Source organism: Zalophus californianus, chromosome 3 (assembly GCF_009762305.2).
Source record: "Zalophus californianus isolate mZalCal1 chromosome 3, mZalCal1.pri.v2, whole genome shotgun sequence".
Classification (NCBI taxonomy): Eukaryota; Metazoa; Chordata; class Mammalia; order Carnivora; family Otariidae; genus Zalophus; species Zalophus californianus.
The window spans coordinates 109,479,197-109,498,786 of NC_045597.1; the positions used below are offsets into that span (position 1 = coordinate 109,479,197).

At 34.8% G+C, this 19,590-nt stretch overlaps 1 protein-coding gene across 6 annotated transcripts in view; it reads left to right on the top strand.

Moving 5' to 3' along the window:
- The window catches only part of KYNU (kynureninase), a 130,753-nt gene extending 113,332 nt beyond the window's left edge, over nucleotides 1-17,421 (top strand). For all 6 annotated transcript variants that reach the window (XM_027591421.2, XM_027591417.2, XM_027591419.2 and 3 more), the window contains 4 exons: nucleotides 5,832-5,884; nucleotides 7,998-8,083; nucleotides 13,499-13,729; nucleotides 15,113-17,421. In XM_027591421.2, the coding sequence (XP_027447222.1) occupies nucleotides 5,832-5,884; nucleotides 7,998-8,083; nucleotides 13,499-13,729; nucleotides 15,113-15,250 (508 nt within the window). In that variant the 3' untranslated portion in view covers nucleotides 15,251-17,421. The remainder of the gene's footprint in view (nucleotides 1-5,831; nucleotides 5,885-7,997; nucleotides 8,084-13,498; nucleotides 13,730-15,112) is intronic.
- Nucleotides 17,422-19,590: the final 2,169 nt, after the last annotated feature.

Genomic DNA, 19,590 nt, shown 5'->3' on the forward strand with positions numbered 1-19,590 from the left:
TCCCTCTCCCACTCCCCCTGCTTGTGTTCCCTCTCTCGCTGTGTCTCTCTCTGTCAAATAAATAAATAAGATCTTAAAAAAAAAAGTAATTTGAGATAAATTTTAACTTCCCAAGTAATTGAGTCTTCTTGCTTTTTGAGTTTCTTATTAATTGCTAATTTTATTGGATTGTAATCAGAAGACATAGTCAGCAACATACCCACTTAGGAAATATTACATTATTTTGTAGTTAATTTTAGTCAGTATTTCATGAGCACTTTTAAAAAAGCTATAATCTTTATTTCAGGGCAAAGCATTTAACATTTATCAATTAGATTTACCTCTTAATTGGTATTTTGTTTACTTGATCTGTCATAGACTCAATGAGGTCAGTGAAACTCTTCTGAAACCACAGGATATTTCTACTTCTGTTTAACCTCCGCTTTATGAATGTTGCTGCCTTGTTTTATGATGCCTAGAAATTCATAACTTTTGTTTTTATTGTGAATATCTTAATTCATCAGCATTATAAAATGCCCTTCTTCAAACCATTCGATTCTTTTTGGTCTGAATTTCATCTTGTCTGATATAAAGATTGCATCCACCCTTGCTTTATTTTTGCATTTTCCACTTATACCTGTGCTCATCCTTTTAGTCTGTTTCTTTCTGAATCACTCATTTTAACTGATTCTCTTTGATTTATCGTATAATCTGGTAACTTTCTCTTTCAGTATTTGAATTAAACCCATTGATTTTTATTGCTTTGATGGCTTTGTCTGGTCTTAATTCGGTGCCATTCAGTGTCAAATTTTCTGTTTTGGATCTTTTTAGTCTTTCAACATGAGATAGGTTTTGCTTTTTTGTTCACTGCTTTTCAGCAAATAGTTCTGATATTTCATATTTTAATTAAAAATTTTAGTCTTTCCTGCTTTCTTCTATTAGTTCCCTTCCATGAGCAATGAAAGATTTAGCAGGTTTCCTTTCCTTCTGCCCAAATTCCCATCAGCCCATGACTTAGTCTGTTTTGACTTGCTTGGTGTTTCGTGCATGTTCTTAGATCTGATTATACTTCTATTACTTGATTTATCAAGTTTAAGTATAGATGATCAATGAAATTATTTTATTACCCCCATTTTGCCAGTTAACCATTTTCACATTGTCATATAGCATTCTCTTTTGTTATGTTCTGTCACCTTCATTCCCACATTTGTTTAATCCTAGTCCTATAATTAAAGGCATTCAATAGTTACCACATATATTTTTGTCATAATGTCTCTTCGCTGACTTAACTTTACCCTTATGTAGATTTTTATGAAGAATTCATGTGATCAAAGAGGCACATGCACCCCGATGTTTATAGCAGCATTATCAACATTAGCCAAACTATGGAAAGAACCCAAATGTTCTTGACTGATGACTGGATAAAGATGTGGTGTGTGTGTGTGTGTGTGTGTGTGTGTGTGTGTGTGTGTGTGTTTGCGTGTATATGTATGTATATGTATATGTGTGTGTGGAATATTACTCAGCCATCAAAAAAATGAAATCCTAACATTTGCAACAACGTAGATGGAACTAGAGTGCATTATGCTAAGCAAAATAAGTCAGTCAGAGAAAGACAAATGCCATATGATTTCACTCATATGTGGAATTTAAGAAACAAAACAGATGAACATAGGGGAAGGGAAAAAAAGAGGGGGAAGCCAACCGTAGGACTCAGCAGTAGAGAACAAACAGGGTGGGGGATGGGCTAAGTGGGTGATGGGCATTAAGGGGCGTACTTGTTATGATGAACACTGGGTGTTATATATAAGTGATGAATCACTAAATTCTACTCCTGAAACCAATATCACACTATATGTTAACTAACTGGAATTGAAATAAAAATTTGAAACAAAAAATAAAAATAAAGAAAAAAGAATTCATGGCAAAATATTAGCTGATCTCTTGCTTGATCAACACAAGTAGTCTTTATACAATTTGGCTTGTCCACACATAATATTCACACATTATGTGTTCTTTCTATGGCAGGGGAATATTATATAGATATTTCTACATTATCCTCTTCACTGAATGGTTGCATTTGATGAATTGGGGACAAATCTAATTTTTTTCCCTTTCTTTTGTCCTCACCATTTTTGCCTGGAATCTCATTCTTTTTCTTCATCCTTAAAATCCAATAACTTTAACAAACTTTAAATAAAAGTGACTACTCTTGATTAATGCTCCCCAATTCACTCAGTGTTGCATTTTTTCAATATTGTTATCTTGAATTACAACTTTAATTTTTTTTTTCTTCCTGCTTGCTTGCTTGTCTTTGGAAATTCACCTTGCTTATGATACAACTTTCTCTCTTGACTCTTTTAAATCTTTTTCTTTTTCTTTTTCTTTTTTCTCACAGCTGTCCTCTGACCCCTGGTGTCTTTTCTAGTTTCCTAACTTCCTTGCATTCTTCCCAAATTCTTTCTTTATTTCTTTTGTGTGTTTTATTTTTCTTTTCTGATTTTTTCCTTGATTTCTGCAAGCTTGTTTTCCTCCCTCCTGTTGTCAAGCTATATCAATCCTATTCCTGCATTTCTGCTGGATATTTTTGCATCATATGAAATATTACTTCATTAAGTTTCTATTGTTTAATTTACTTACTCCTTGCTTTGCATGTTCATCAGCTTTCTGGCAACCTTTTCCTGGTGCATGTTTTTTATCTGTGCATAGATTTTTCTACTTTTACATTTTTCATGTAGAATCTTTGTGACTGTGCAATACCCAGTTCCCTTTTCCATTGTTCATCCCTGAATGAGTTGAATTTTCTTGGATCAGCAATCTGGGGAGACACCTGAACTGGAGGTGAAGGAAGGGGGCAGGGCAGCCTTTCAGCTATCTCATTCTCTGACTACTTCCTACTGTTAGGGCTCCTCTTGTTTCTTTATTTTTTTTTAAAGATTTTATTTATTTATTCACGAGAGACAGAGAAAGAGAGAGAGAGAGAGGCAGAGGGAGAAGCAGGCTCCCAAGGAGCAGGGAGCCTGATTCGGGACTCGATCCCAGAACCTTGGGATCATGACCTGAGCTGAAGACAGACCCTTAACCACCTGAGCCACCCAGGCGCCCTCCTCTGGTTTCTTTATATAAAAATGTCTTCTTTTCTTTTTTAATATAGCAGCCATTCTGAAAATAATCCTGCTCATCCCTGTATTTTACTTATGGTTTTATCAGGGGGTAGCTTTTGAAATTAAAATTAAAAAACTTTGCCTTCTCTTCAGAAAGTAGTGGAACTTCCTGGAACTCTCCTGGAGCTTCCTCAGGTGTTAATATCACTTGGGCTTCCACTGCTCTGCCCCGATTTTTTTCTTTCACTGCTCCTACACAGCTTCTACCCATGTAAGCATTTCAGGCAGAAAAACTGTTGTGTTGGGGTGGGGTGGGAGGGGTTTTTGATAGGTTTTGAGAATGAATCACTTGAAATGAGAAAAGAAATACTAGGAATAAGGTTTGAAAGTTATGCTTGGGCTAATAGGCTGTGAATTTTTCCCTTCAAGAGAAAGGGAAGCCATATAATATTTTTAAGGGTAAAAGCATTAGTTACCTTAGATAATTAATCAGTCTTTGCTAACTAATTCTATATATATGTTCTATATACATAGAAAAATATATGTATGTTTATAGATAGAAATATATATGTATGTATATATTCAGAGTGTACAAAATAAGCTAATTTTTAGAATTAAAGCTTGAACTAATGAATATGGGTTAAAATTATAATTATAGATTTTCTCTGATGCAATAACAATACATGCTCTTGAGAAAATTCTGAAAGTTGTAGATAAGAATAAAGCAGAAATAAAAAATTTTAACATTTTGACCAGAGTTACATATAAATGCATAATTTTTATTGGCTTTTTCATTCTAAAATTGGAATAATATTCTAAATATTATGATCTCCATTTTATTCTTTTTGAATATATATTCTTTTAAGTAGGATTTTTTATAATGGCTTCAATAGTATTCCATTGTATGAAAGTAGTATAATTCATTTTATTAGCTCTCTGTTAAAAGATATTTAGGTGCTTTGACATTGTAAATAGTATTGTGCTCATTGTCCTAGTACATAAATAAGTACTCCAAATACTGTAATCCAAATAGTACTTTGAATAAATTGGAAAGAGTAAAAGTCCTGGGACAAGAAATTATACCTATTTTTCATATACATTCTCAAACTGTACTCTAGACAGGTTTTATTACTTATTATTCTCTAGATTAGACAAAGTACTCATTTCTTTTTCTTTGAATCCTTGATGAAAATAGGCTTCATACTTTTTGAATGACTTTGCCAATTTGATATATGAAGTATATGAAGTATGGTCTCATCTTTATGATATTTCACATTTTAAAAATTATTACTGAGATTGAACTTTTTTTTTTTCTGAATTTGTGGGACATTTACATTTCTCCTTTTATAATGCCCAGTCCATGCTCTATGGCTGGGTAGCTTTGCGGGGGCATGCCCCTTCTCTGATGAAAAAACTGGGTGAAAACTCATAGATGGCAAGTAGCAGCCTTCTCCCCATCATTGGTATGTCTTTTAATTTTGTCTTTTCAATACAGTATTTTAAATATTTATAAATCTATCGATATTTGCCTCTATATTTCCTTCTGTTTTATAGTCAGAAATTTTTCTTTTCAAAACCATATACATCTGTGAATATCTTTTCTTTATCCTTGCATTGTTTGAAATGTGACAATTATCACTTATTAAATTGTTACGTAATCTGAGGACTGTTTTTATATTTTTTTATTTTTTTTTTAAAAGATTTTATTTATTTATTTGAGAGAGAGAGAGAGCACACGTGAGCAGGGAGAGGGGCAGAGGGTGAGGGAGAGGCAGAGAAGCTCAAGCAGACTCTGCCCTGAGAGTGAAGCCCAACCAGGGGCTCAGTCTCACAATCCTGAGATTACGACATGAGCCCAAACCAAGAGTCTTAACCCACTGAGCTACCCAGGCTTCCTTGTTTTTATATTTTCTGTCATGTTCCATTTGTCTCCCTGATGCTTCATTCACTGGTCCTGTGCACATTCATTTCATTAATTTTATAGCATGCTAATAGTATTAGATAGAGCATACTCACTATTACAGTCTTCTATTTCAAAATTTATTGTTTTCACTCATATATTCTACATAAACTGAAAAGTATTTTGCTCAGTTCTAACAAAGTACCTTGGAATTTTTTTTTATTTTGGCAGCATCAAAATGAAAAATTTATTAGAGAGAACATACCAGAAATACTGAGTTACTGTTTCTCAAATTTTATATTTTTCTTTAAATTATAATTCTTTTCCTCTGATATTCACACACACACATACATTTATATGATTTTTCCTACTTATTTATTAATCTCACTAAAATATGACAGTAATCAATTTCCTTAGGAAATTATTCAAAATTTTTCCACAATTATATAGGTTATTTTAACACCATTTCTCATTAGGGAGCCTATTGTGAAAAATATATTATTGCATTAATTGATTTTCCTTTTTGAGCTTATACTTTTGTTTTAAAATTAAAAAAACAACATTTTTGTTCATTTTATTTTAAATAAGAAAAATCCTTAAATATAGATTTTCAGATGATTTAACATCACAAAAATAATATAAATAGTAATATGAATAAATTGATTTTTATCCTCATTCTTGATAAGGTTATAAATATTAATTGCCTTATGATATCATCTAACATGTATATGCTTAAATATTTGATGACTCGCATCACAAATGGTTTTGATATGCAGGCCCCAAATTCCTGTATTAATTGCAGTTATTTTTGTAGATCAAAATATCTAATGTTGTTATTTATGTTTTAGGTTAGTGGGATGGTTTGGCCATGAACTCAGCACCCGATTTAAGATGGATAACAGTAAGTGTATTCAATTTCACTTCCCAGGCCATTTCATTTTACCTTCATTTCAATTTTCATCTTGTCTTTGTATGATATGTAATATCCATGCCTCATGGAGAGTGCACTTTGGAAATGCCACTGAGAATTCTTAAAATAAGAAATGACATTTCCAGAGTGTAAGACTAAGTGTTTGTAGATTTTAGCATGAATTTGAATCTATCCCTTTGTAGGGAGATAAGTGGAAGTGAAATGTAAGGTACAGGACTCAGATCTCATCAGTGTTGAGTACCCAAAACATCGGCAGTGAGGACAGAAAGGAATTTTTTGCTTGTAGTTAGACCCAGAGAGACTTAGGGGTCAATCCCACTTTGCTGCTTAATCGTTTTGTGATGCTGCACAAATTATATCATCTTGGGTTTTTTGTTTTCTGTTTTGTTTTCTTTCTTGCATGTCTAATGTGAATAGTAAAATCTATGTCAGGGTTTGATTTGAGAGTGAGACAGTTTCAAAGCTGTAAACCAAGTAACACATAGCAGTGCTATTTAATAAATGTTCGTTTTTAGCTCTCTTTTTTTTCAGTTTTTCCTTTTGTGTCTTTTGCCACACACCAAACAATAGCAGTTGAACCCCAGCAGGTAGAAATAAAAATACAACATGTGCAGTGTGCTCCCAAACTGCCCTACTTTTTCTTGAGTGACTGACCCTATTCTTCAATCACATAGGATGCAGAAAGCTGCTTAAACGTTCTGAGAGTTTCAGTTCAACTTTCCCCTTCAGACTGCTACCAACCTGAATTACTATTTTAAATAAGTTCGCGTTTGTAAAAACCAAGATGCAAATGATCAAGATGGGCTCTTCCAGTAAAATCAAAGAAACCTATATTTTATCTTGGCTGCTGGAATGATTAGCTCTGTTAATATGCCAGTTACTTAAATTTTTTGTGGTGGGTTTTCTTATCTGTAAACAAGAGAATTGAACTTTTTCAGGAGTGGGCAAAGTCTCTCTGTCAAGGGCTAGAGATGAGATATTTTAACCTTTGGGGCTGTACTGCTCTGTGGCAAATACTCAGTTCTGCCATTATATTTCTAAAGCGGTCACAGACATAAATGAGTGAATGTGGCTATGTTCCAATGAAACTTTTATTTTTTTTTAAACTTTTTTTTAAAAGATTTTATTTATTTATTTCAGAGAGAGAGAGAATGAGAGATAGAAAGCACGAGAGGGAAGAGGGTCAGAGGGAGAAGCAGACTCCCTGCTGAGCAGAGAGCCCGATGTGGGACTCCATCCCGGGACTCCAGGATCATGACCTGAGCCGAAGGCAGTCGCTTAACCAACTGAGCCACCCAGGCGCCCTCCAATGAAACTTTATTTACAAAAACAAGTTGTGGGCCAGATGTGGTCCCCAGGACATAGTTTAGTCCTGGATTAGATGCTTCTCTAAAGACCTAGCATATTCTAATGCTCTTTTAGTCAGTCTTAGCTTTAATTTGATCTCCAACTAGCAATTTAACTCTATTGGATTTGACTTGCTACTATTCAATCTAATTGATTCTAATTAGGATAATATCTGCTATTAATTTACCTCTTAAATATATCATACTTAGGCAGATCATTTTTTTTAAAAGCCTTTTTTTTTTTTTTTTTTCCCCCTAGGAGAAGCCACTTGACCTAATAATCCTAGGGCTAAAAGTCACCTTCCTAGGTCATTTCATTTTATATTTCTGCTTTTGGATGGCATTGCAATTACAAGCCACTAAAATCTTGATGTTTTTCTCTCATTGACATGGTTTCATAGTGGAAAAGCAAAGCATGGGGCACGATAAGGAATACTGGTTTGGGAGTGGGAAGACAGAGGATGAGATCCAGAATTCTTCTACAAAAGGTCATTTGGTATGTGTCTAAGAGCTCTAGGTTGTGGGGGCAGGGGAGACAGACATTGCAGGTGAAGGGGAAACATGCCACTGTTTTAGGTCCATGGAGTTTCTCTTAAGTATCTCGGAAAACTTAGGAATAAAAGCTTTTAAATCTTACTCTCTTTCTCTCTACTACTTTGGCGTCATAAAAAAAAAATCCATAGAGGACATTTTTTAAGGTACATTCTATAATAAATGACATGATGTTCATTTTTCAGAACTGCAGTTAATCCCTGGGGCCAGTGGATTTCGAATTTCAAACCCTCCCATTTTGTTGGTCTGTTCCTTACACGCTAGTTTAGAGGTAAGTGATCTATGTATGCTTCAACCTCCCCACATCTTTACCTATTTCTTTACCTCACTGTGACCTACTGTAGGACCTCCTCTGCTAAACAGCAAGATTAATGAACAATGATCAAAGGCCAGTGTTCTCCTTCAGGACAGTGACTGTAGGCTAATTGCCATCTCCTTTTTCTATCTCCAGCCCCAGCACTGTGCTTGGCACATAGTAAGTGTTGTTGGCACTTGATAAATATTTTGGAACTGACCCGGGGATACATATTTTTAGTTCCACTTAGAATTTGTATGAACTTAAATAAGTTGTTTAATCTTCTCATGGTCTTTCTCTTACAAAATAACCGTGCAATATTTAATTCTTGATTAATTCACTCATTCAACATTTATCTATTAAGTAGTATTATGTGCCAGACATTGTTGTGATTACTGGGAATTCTGCTTCTGCTGGTTCTGTGAGTCAGTGAACTCACAAACTGCCATGTCACAAAACTATAGGAAGACATACTTTAAGGAAAAAAATAGAAATCGTCAGAGTAAACCAAAGATTGAGCAAGGGTGTCTCTTGAAGTAAGTGAATTTTTTTTTTTACTGGAGGTCTATGCCATTATATTCTTTTATAATCTCTACTATTCCTGGCTCAATATATATTTTTTTAGTAAATTCATATTTTTAGTTAAAATTAGTTTCACCCTAAACAATAATATCCAAGGAATCAGTTTGGTTTTTCTAGATGTGCATATCTACCTTTCTACCTATTTATATAGATATATACTTATCTACTTTACCTATCCATTTATATATCTATATTATATTCATAGGTATATCTATGTAACTTAATTATTTGGATATTAATTTCAGGATGAGACTAAATTTGTTTAAGTAAATGTGTATTAAATGATTATATGCTATATAATTAATTTTAACACATATACTAAGTAAGTATATTTTGTATACATACATAAAGTAAAATATATTTTAGGTAAATGTGGGGCTTTTTTGGTAAATAGAGTTTCTAACAGAGATTTTAAGAGAATTTGACTTTTTAAATTTAAAATGTTTTAAAGTCATCTAGTTTGTGATATTTTAGGAAATCCTGTTGAGTATTTCAGAATGAGTGACTGGATAAAGGCTTCCAGAATCTCTTCTAAATCTAAATTTTAGTATTCTGTGAACACGCATAGCAGTTTCTCCTTTTGGCCACTGGATGGCAGTGTCAAGTTCTTTTTTTTTTTTTTTTTAATACAACTTCACCTCTAGACAGTGGTGGTAATCAACTCATTTCACTTCATCCCAATTTAAAAAGCACCTACTCAGTGTGACCACTAGATGGAGCTTGTGTTATTTTCGTTTTTTGGCCGGTTTTTTTTTGTTTTGTTTTGTTTTGTTGTTTTTTTAAGTGAAAATAGACCCAGTAACAAGATTTTTTTAAGCCAGTGAAAAAATTTCTTAAATTTTTTTTTGGGGGGTAGTGAGGGAATCTGCTTAGCAAGTCAGATAATGATATTTGAATTGTTTTTATAGTATCTATTCAGAGGAACACTTCTGTTAAATGTTTTATAACGAAATAAAATTTTGCTCGCTTTGCAAGTTTGTATCAGGAAAAAAATGAAATTCGGTATGAAAAGCACCAAGGTGTATCTTGGGAAGAACTAGTATTTAAGGTTTTTCCTCTGATTTTCCTTATTTTTGCAAATGAGTTCTCAGCCAGATCTAGAAATTTTAGACACTCTAGTATGTTTCTGCAGTGGACTGGTTTCAAGTATTTACCCCTTCTGCCATGAAAAAGAAGTCGCATTCTCAGTTTTCCTACCACTGGTTCTCCAGGCTGGCTTGAATGATAAAAAGCACAGAAATGGGGGGGGGGGGCGCTTTTATTTATTTATTTTTTAAGTTTTATTTACATCATTAGTTTTTGATGTAGTGTTCCATGATTCATTGTTTGCGTATAACACCCAGAAAGCACAGAAATGGGGGGGGGGCGCTTTTATTTATTTATTTTTTAAGTTTTATTTACATCATTAGTTTTTGATGTAGTGTTCCATGATTCATTGTTTGCGTATAACACCCAGAAAGCACAGAAATTTTTGCGACCACATCACACTGTATTATAGTCACCTAGACAAGGTTTTTGTTTTCAGCTGGAATCTGAAGATTATTTTTTTTTTCTTTAACACTGAAACTTAGCAAAAAGACCCTAAGAGCCTCAAGAAGTGGAATATATACTTCTCTGGAGCAACTTATCCCTTAAGTATTTCTCTTGAGCCTCTTAGAAATACCTTACTCAAGTTTTTCGCCGCTGAGGCTCCATTCTAACCAAAATTAGGTAATCCAACGTTGTGTTTGAGAAAGTGTTTTGAAATCCTTCCTCCCCATTATAAATTGCAAAATTCTGAAGTTACAAAACAATGCATTTCTTTGCTTCTTACTCTTTACATAACCATTAAAATGTTCTACTCCCTAGACGCCATGTGAGTAAGCCCGAGGGCTGCTGCCCTTGTTTATGTTATAGCCTTATAAGAGATAGGTGATTAAAGTTCGAATAAATGAGAGATGGATGAATGAATCAAAGTGCTTTTCCTTGTAGCTACTTCTCTTTCAAAAAATATCCTACATAGTCAAAGACCAACTGGAAGAGCGATTCTAAACTTAAGAATCAATGTACACGGATATGATATCAGTTTGACAATATGATTTTTTAAAAATATTAATATGGTTTTGTTTATAATTACATGTGCATTCAATTGAATGATAGTATGAAAAATAGCACTTTATAATTAGTTTCAAACTGTCTTTTTCTTTATATTATTGGCTCTTAATCATTTGTACCACATATTTATATAGTATAAATACAAACACATATGGTACAAATATGGTACAAATTTTATATATAACAAAAATGTGGATCAAGGGAACCTAGGGTAGGAACCAGGAGGCATATACTCTAGTCCTCACTGGGACACTAAGTGTGACCTTAGACAGGTGACAGCATCTCTTGATTATATGTACTCTTGAGTCCATTTGTCTCATTTTTAAAATGAAGATGTTTATAGCAGATTACTTCAGAAATCTCGATCTTCTACCTGCTAACTTGAAATTAAAAATATATTTATTGTATTTTGAACGGTCATACTTGTATGCAGCGATAGGTAGACAATTTTTTGACTCTTTCAGTATATGAATTTATAATGAAATAAATAGCTCCAAAATACAAAACTAGAGCATTCAGTTCAAATATACAGAAATGTACTATGTGTTTCCTCAGAAAGTTATTAGGCAGCCAATTTCAAGAATTTAAGAGAAAAAAATGTGACACTTGAAACCATCATATATCCTTATTTTTCCCATTTAAACTTCTCTAACTTTTCTAGCTTTGTATTCATTTTTCTCAGTAAGAAAAATAACCCATGTCGTTGAAACTCTACCAAAGACTGTTATAAGCTGATTATTTCCAAACTAGAGTTTTCATTTTTTTCTAATTAAAAAAATACTCTTTCTCAATATGGAAAGCATAGAAATAATGAGAAGCCAAAACGAAAAGAAGCTATTTATTCTATTCTCCAGATAACTCCTATTATCCCCTCTTAATATTTTTATGTGAGTCCTCAGAAGAGACCTTCACACCCTCTGACAGGATTTTGAGTGCCTCACAATGCAGCCGTCTTTACTGTGGTTTAATGATGGAAAATGGTTTCATATTTAAAAGTTATTTTATTATCAAAGAGTAATCGTATGTTAAATTTGAGACTATTTGTTCCTAAAAAAATCGGTTTCTAGCTATCAGAGAAATCTGCAAGAACAAAATCTCCTTTAAAAATAAAACAAACCTATAAACTTAAGTAAGATTCCCCAAAGTCCTACTGACCTATGAATACAAATGAAGTATCATTGAAAGTAGTACTTCACACCTTCCTCCTACCTGTACCTTACTGGGCTTATAGCAGAACCAGAAAATTTTTCAGAATTATTTATAAATCAAATGTTCCTTGAATTGCTATTAATCTCCAAAGAGAAGACTGGAAAAATTCCTCTCCTATTCCTGTATTCCTGTCCTCCAGCCAAACCGCTGGTGGGTCATGCTTTGCCTCTCCCTGCTCTGCCCTCTGTGAGAATTGATTCTTGATCCAGGCTCTCTTGATCCAAAAGTTGGCTCTGTTCCCTCGAGTCCACCTTGTGCCAGATGCACTTACACTTTGTTTTACACGGGGGAGTGAAGAGATGCCTCCTATCAAACACAGCGTAACTCGGGCTACCTGAGTAACTTGAGTTACCTGCTTGTACTGCCCATCCCAGATACCTCCTGAGGCTGACATCAAGCTCGACTTGCAGCCAATCTCTTCCAGAGTCTGCGAGGTCTGGTTGAGGACAGAGACAGATGCCATTCTATCCTGTTCCTCCCGTCTTCCTTGGATACTGTTACCTTCACTACAAATCCCTCAGTCTCCTTCAGCCAGATCTACAGGTCCCGTGCCATATAGATCAAGGAAATCTTTGCCCAAATGGTTTGACTTCTATCAGAATGCCTGCTCACACATGCCACATGTTTATACAGAAATAACTATTTTCCCAAGCTTCATAAAGTCTAGATGTCACTGAACGACCCTGTCTTTGCTCTGTGGCATAACAATAACATGATACAGAAAAGGGATATTAACTGACATGCCAGTGCATCATGCTCCGTTTGCAGTTTATTCAGTTCTTATATGTAGGATATATTTTTAAACTCTACTTGACCTTAAGAGATAAGCTAAAAAAGCATGTCTGTTTTGACCTCTAATGTTCCAACTCCAGTTATTGTGTGCACTTGTCACTCATCTTAATATAAGACACCTTAGGCAGCAAATGGTAGTATTTTCACACCAGTGCTGGAGTTTAGCAGGGGGAAAAATGATGAAAGAAGAAAGAAAGATAAAAAGAGAGAGAGGGAGGAAGACACACACACACACACACACACACACACACACACACAGAAGTGAGCCTAATTGCCTTGGTACTAACATACATATTATCTAACATGACTTGCTTCCCTGTCTGACAAAACTTAATTTTATTATTTAACTGCTTGTTTGCTTACTGTTACTGAGGAGATTTAGGAATTGGTAAAACAGTTATAAATAATATTGGTCACACTGCCTTTCATATGTACACGAGTATTTAGCCCTTATTATACTTCTGCGTGGACCAAAAGCTATATCTGAATAGAAAAAAGTCCTCTTGATTATGGTTCTGTAAAATGGTTTGGAGGAAAAGTTTGAATTTCATGATCTTTAAAAGAGGACATGTTTTTGCAAAGGATTATCTAAAATGGGATGTTTTTGGAAAGGTCAGAAGTGGACATTTCCTTTTTTAACATGATTTTCACTTAATTTTTTCTTCTTTGTAAATCAACAAGACACTGTTAATCAGATTGTTTCTCACTCCGTAGATCTTTAAGCAGGCAACTATGAAAGCATTGAGGAGAAAATCTATTTTGCTCACCGGTTATCTGGAATATTTGATCAAGCATTACTATAACAAAGATAAAGCGGATACCAAGAAACTGTTTGTGAACATAATTACTCCATCCGGCATAGAGGATCGCGGCTGCCAGCTTACACTAACATTTTCTGTTCCAATAAAATATGTTTTCCAAGAACTAGAAAAACGAGGAGTGGTTGTAAGTATATCTCTTGCTTTGCTACCTGGTTTTCTCTCTGAGTTGCATGTTGGGGATAAAATTTGGGTTCTTCATTTAATTTACTGTTGCATGTTATTTCACATCGGTCAGTCAGTGAGGTTAGATTAAGTGCCAACTAAATATTCATCACTGTGCTAATTGAAGACATAGAGATCTGTCATTTCTGATAAAAGGTAAGAAGCCACAAATTATGAATATAGGAACCAGTCTCCCATAATTTATTCGTTCTTTACATTACAGTTTGAGTACAAAAAAATTGTTTCGTCGTAATCAGGACGTTTTCACTAGTGAAAGCCCAAATATGTATATTTATTGAATACACAGAATTAAAGAACATAACATAGTGGAGAGGAAGAAAAGAAGTCCATCTTACTTAGTTGTTTGATTGAGCCAAGTCGTTTTCAACCTTGTCATTTTAGTAAAAAAAGAACTGTAGACACACATCTCAGGGGTGTTAATGTTGTATGGATTTTTTTTTTTTTTTTTTTAACCCTTGGGCCTAAGTGATCTATTTCGTCTCTCTCAGAAAATAAGCGTTAATAGGGTCATTTCAGGAAAACTGGTGGTCCGTGGATCTACTTCCAGTGACGGTGTAGTTTAGGAATTTCTCTGCTCATGTGGTCCTGTCACTTCTGAGGAGAGGTTAGCTCAGATTCCAGAGGCACAAATCCCTATGTTAGTGTTCCACATCCAGTTCTACCATTTGTAAGCTGTGTGCTCCTGGGAAAGATAGTTCACGTCTACTGGCTTGAGTGTTTCCATCTGGATTTGGAGGGCAAAAATGCCTCCAAAAGTGGTTATGAGAATTAAATGGTCCAGCACACATAAACCATTTACTGTACTGTCTAACTCACAGCGGCTGTTTCTTAAAGATTAGTCATAGTGATCTTCCAGCTAGACCAAGTTATCTGGGTCCACTTTGTGACATTTCAGGGATACAGCCAACTCCTTACAGGTGAGATAGAGATTAAAGGATCAAATGTAAAGACTATTGACTAAAACTCTCCAGGTCTCAGTGAGGTTCTCATTCATTTAAATGTGCCCAAGGGTTCCAGTCTCTCCAGAGTCTCCCCACTGATAAATTATATCCATGACTTATCGGATGCTTCAAGAAGATGATTGCTGAGTAGACTTCAGGAAAATGCTTTGGATACTCATGACATTCATTCATATTTTAACTATTATTAAGGGGAGAGTTTCCAATAACATAGAAACATGTTTTACTACAAGTAAAAAAATGCTTATATATTAAGTTTTAGGGAAATCGGCATGATTGCTTTATGTAAGTTTATCTTGAATGTAGATTTTTTTCATTATGTGAGTAATGCTAACATTATTGTGACTTTATTCCCCCCCCCACAGTGTGACAAGCGAGAACCAAATGGCATCCGAGTGGCTCCAGTTCCTCTCTATAACTCTTTTCATGATGTTCATAAGTTCATCAGTCTACTTGCTTCTGCACTTGACTCTGCAGAAATCAAAAATAACAGTGTTTTCTAGAACAACTTAAGCAAGTGTTACTGAAAGCTTCTATGGTTATTATTATTTTCAAATTTTAATAATTGGAAGTCTTTCAAAACAGATTATACATACCTGGCAATGAATTATATACTTTACAGAAAAATCTGATATATTTTTTCCAAGAGTCTGTTATCCCGAGGAATTCACATGTCTGTCCAATTTCTTCATGCTTGGTGGATCAAAGTTCTCACTGGTCCAGGTATTATGTACATAGTCTTAGCTAGCTGTCACATTTCGTGGTCAGTGAATGTTTTATGTTGATGTAATTTGTAATTTGACTGACAACTTCACAATATATGTGCAATTTTTTGTGTCAATTTTAGAAATGTTACTTTAGTTTTAATTTACCAAAGAGTTTCTTATAGTCCCTGTAATTTCACAGTCTGATATATGTATGATTTTGCAATATTCCATCCAACTCTAATCTAGGGAACAGAAAATACATTTTCTAGGGCAGTAGCTTTCAAATGTTTTGTCCACAGTCCACACTAAGAAATATATTTAATATCAAAGACTAGTATTTATATGTGTTTATGCCTTATTTTATCAATTCTAATATACACATTTTATCATATTTTAACATCTGTGAAAGAATAATTTATTTTTCAGTTTTCAATCAATAGTTCTTACAGTTGCCATTGACCATTCTTTCATGTTACCATCCCTCGCATTAGCATGCTTCTCACAATGAATAGATGATTTTTTAAAAATGGCATATAGAGCAAAAGCAAAAGTGTCATAAATTATTTGCCCATGTTCTATTATTACTCATTTTATCTCATTACAGCAAGTGTTGGTTGAAACTTGTTAAGTTTATTTCCCCACCAACTCTTGGGTCCTAATCCATTTTACAAGGTTGTCCCTTTATTTGGTGTTACTGTAATTTCTTTTTAATGGGGACTTGCCCTTGTAGAAGCCTGTAGATGTTACCCTGTCTCTCAAATAGTGAAACAAATCATTCCAAGATACTTGCGATTAAGAATTCGGATTAGCAATGAGTGCGTCATCTCTTAGCCTCTAACCTGAATCTATGGACCTTTCTCCCCACTAGGAAAACTACAGTTACACTCAACCCTGTCGGACTTCCCTGTTTTTCAGCTGTTGATGCTATAACCACTATTCATGAATTGGCAAAATAGTCTACGTTTATATACCTGGGCAGCAAGAAGGAGTGACTACAATATAATTAGTGCCCCTGATGAACAAATTTGAATGAAATTAACATAGACAACCACTAGAGTTAAATAAAAGATGCAAAATGACAGCAATACCAGCACCTACTTGTATGTATTGAGTACTCACCCTGTACCATGTATGGCGCTGATCTATTTATATGTTAGCTTGCTTTATTTGAGTGGCTGCACAACTGCTTTAGAAAAGCTTCCCCCTCCAACTTTTGGCAAAACTCATCTTTGTGGATGGAAAAGTTCTCAGAATCCTAGAATTCAACCCCATACAACTTCTTGTAAAAGGAATCATTTTGAATCTCACAGTGGTAAGCAAAACAGACATGGTTTCAGTTCTCAGGGAACACGCTGCTTAGTGAGGGAAATCCGTGGTAAAACATATAAACACCCAGGTAAATCTATGATTACAAACTGTAGGTTTTATGAAAGAAAAACAGATGATACTATAAAAGTCTCAAGGGTATTAATTAGATGGTCAAGTAAGGGGAGGCATATGAAGGTGCTTGTAAGTTTAAGTTTAAATATTATGCTAAAAATTAAAAAAATATATCTTGCTAATCACATTAAAATTACATCAAATTATGTATACAGAATAATCAGTACTATGTCTTCATCACACAGGATAGGAAGCAGAGTTTTAGAAATTCCCTTTCTCGGGGCCCCTGGGGGGGGTTTCAGTCGTTAGGCGTCTACCTTTGGTTCAGGTCATGATCCCAGGGTCCTGGGATCAGGCCCCAAATCGGGCTCTGTCTGCCTGCCACTCCCCCTGCTTGTGTTCCCTCTCTGTCAAATAAATGAATAAAATCTTTAAAAAAAAAAAAAAGAACAAAAATTCCCTTTCTCCCTGCTTGTATTCCCCTTCCTTCCCAAATCCAGAGATAACCATCAAATCATATTTTGTGTTAATCATTCCCTTACTTTCATTGAAGTTTTATACCTATGTATGTACCAATAAAAATACATTAGCTGATTTTGCCTCTGTGTGAACTTTGTGTAAATATGATTGTATTGTATATCTTCTGCTTCCTTTGCTCAACACCAAGTTTTTGAGATTCATCCATTTGTTACATACAGCTTTTTACTCATTTTCATTGCTGCTCCATGTTCTAGTATATAATTGGAGTTATTAATTATTTAATTATTTTTGGAGTTACTCATTTATTCTACTACTAATGAACATTGAGTTTTTTCCAAATATCTTTAATGTTGCAACAATGCTTCTATGAACATTCCTGGTACACAGGTTCAAATTTTTGCCTTAGGACATATAACTCTGAAAACGTCAGGTCATAGGACACACACATGTTCAGCTTCACTATGCAGTATCTAACTCTCCTCCAAAGCGGTTGTACCAGTATCCATTCTAACCAATAGGAAATGAGAGTTCTCTTCTCTTGATCCTTGACAATAGTAGCTGTCGATTGCTTTTGTCATGTACGCAGGCTAAAATAGGGTGATTACTAAAATAACAGAATGAATGTATACTTCCACACAAGTAGAAGGAGAGACAGAATGAGGACATACACCCTTCAGTTAATGCTTCAGAAACCATCCTTAATCTGTGGATTGAGCCAAGATTAGTAGAATTGTACCTGAGTTGCTCAGCTCTTTCCCTTCCCATGTTGTCCGAAGTTTCTCCTGATGAGCTCCCTTTCAATAAAACATACTAATCCAGGGGCACCTGGGTGGCTCAGTCGGTTAAACATTGGACTCTTGGTTTCGGCTTAGGTCATGATCTCATGGGTCCTGGGATTGAGTCCTGTGTGGGGCTCCATGCTCAGTGGAAAGTCTGCTTGAAATTCTCTCCCTCTCCCCCTCCCACCACACACAAATCTTTAAGAAAACATATGATTCAAATCCCAGCCTCAAACTCTATTTCTAGGAAACCCAGTCTGAGATAGCATTTCTTTCATGTAGTGTTAATAACAATAAGCCTTTTATATTCTATATCCAGTATATGATAAATTTCAGTTTTCAGTTTTGTTTCTGTTGGTTTTCACAAATAATGCTTGTTTCCTTATGTTTATTCTACTTGTTAACTTTAAGCCACTCATTTTATTGATCCCCTTGGAATTCTTTGAGAAGTGGGTTACAGTGTGTCTTTCCAAAGATACTCATTTTTGCTTCTGCCAGTTACTCAGGGTCATTTCAGACACAAGAACACTTAAATTTTTTTTTTTTAAGATTTATTTGAGGGGGGAGGGGCAGAGGGAGAGGGAGAGAGAAACTTAATCAGACTTCCTGCTGAGGGCGGAGCTGATGGGGAGCTCCATCTCATGACGCTGAGATCACAACCTGAGCCAAAACCAAGAGTTGGGTGCTTAACTGTGCCACCCAGGTGCCTCTAAAATTTTTGTTTTCAGTTTTTTCAGATCACATGGATAGTATGAAACTGGATGTATTAATCCTTATGAGGGCCAATTTAGAGTTACAAACTCTCTGAAGATGCTAATTTTTTTTGCTGACCTTTTGCATATTCTTCGGTTGCCAATGTATGTAGGGTTTCTTACATCAGTTTTTTTAGTTGGCTGGTCCTGAGCTTGTTCAATGTCTCATTGAGTTATCAGCACTGAAGCTCAATGACTCTAGGATGTGGCAGAAACTTTTAGGACGAAAACCATACTTCTACTTTCCAAGTTCCTGCTTTTATTTTATTTTGGGGTTCTTAGAATTTCTTACTTTTATGCCACCTCATTTTAAAAGGCTTTTTTGCCATTGAGTTTTTTGTTTTCCAGTATCTAATCCCCCACAATATGTTAAACTGTCATGAAATGTTTTATGACTAAAAACAAATATTATGCACTTATTTTCTTTGTAGAAAATGAATTGTACTTAATAATTCATGCACACTTATATAAATGCAATTCTTTTATAGTGATGCCCTTGGGAGCTATTTTAATACATACAGCTGTCTGTGTAACACTAAATTATACTTATTATGCAAAACTGACTGGGGAAAAGGCTGGGTGTGAGGTCAATAACTAAACTTCAAATTAAAGAAGCAAACTTTTTCTACAGTTATTTTCTGCTAGGTAACTTTCTACTTACTCTTGAGGTTAAAACTGAGTTTACATTCAAATTGTGTTATGCTTTTGTTCCATAAACTGAAATTGCTAGAGCACTGATTTTTAA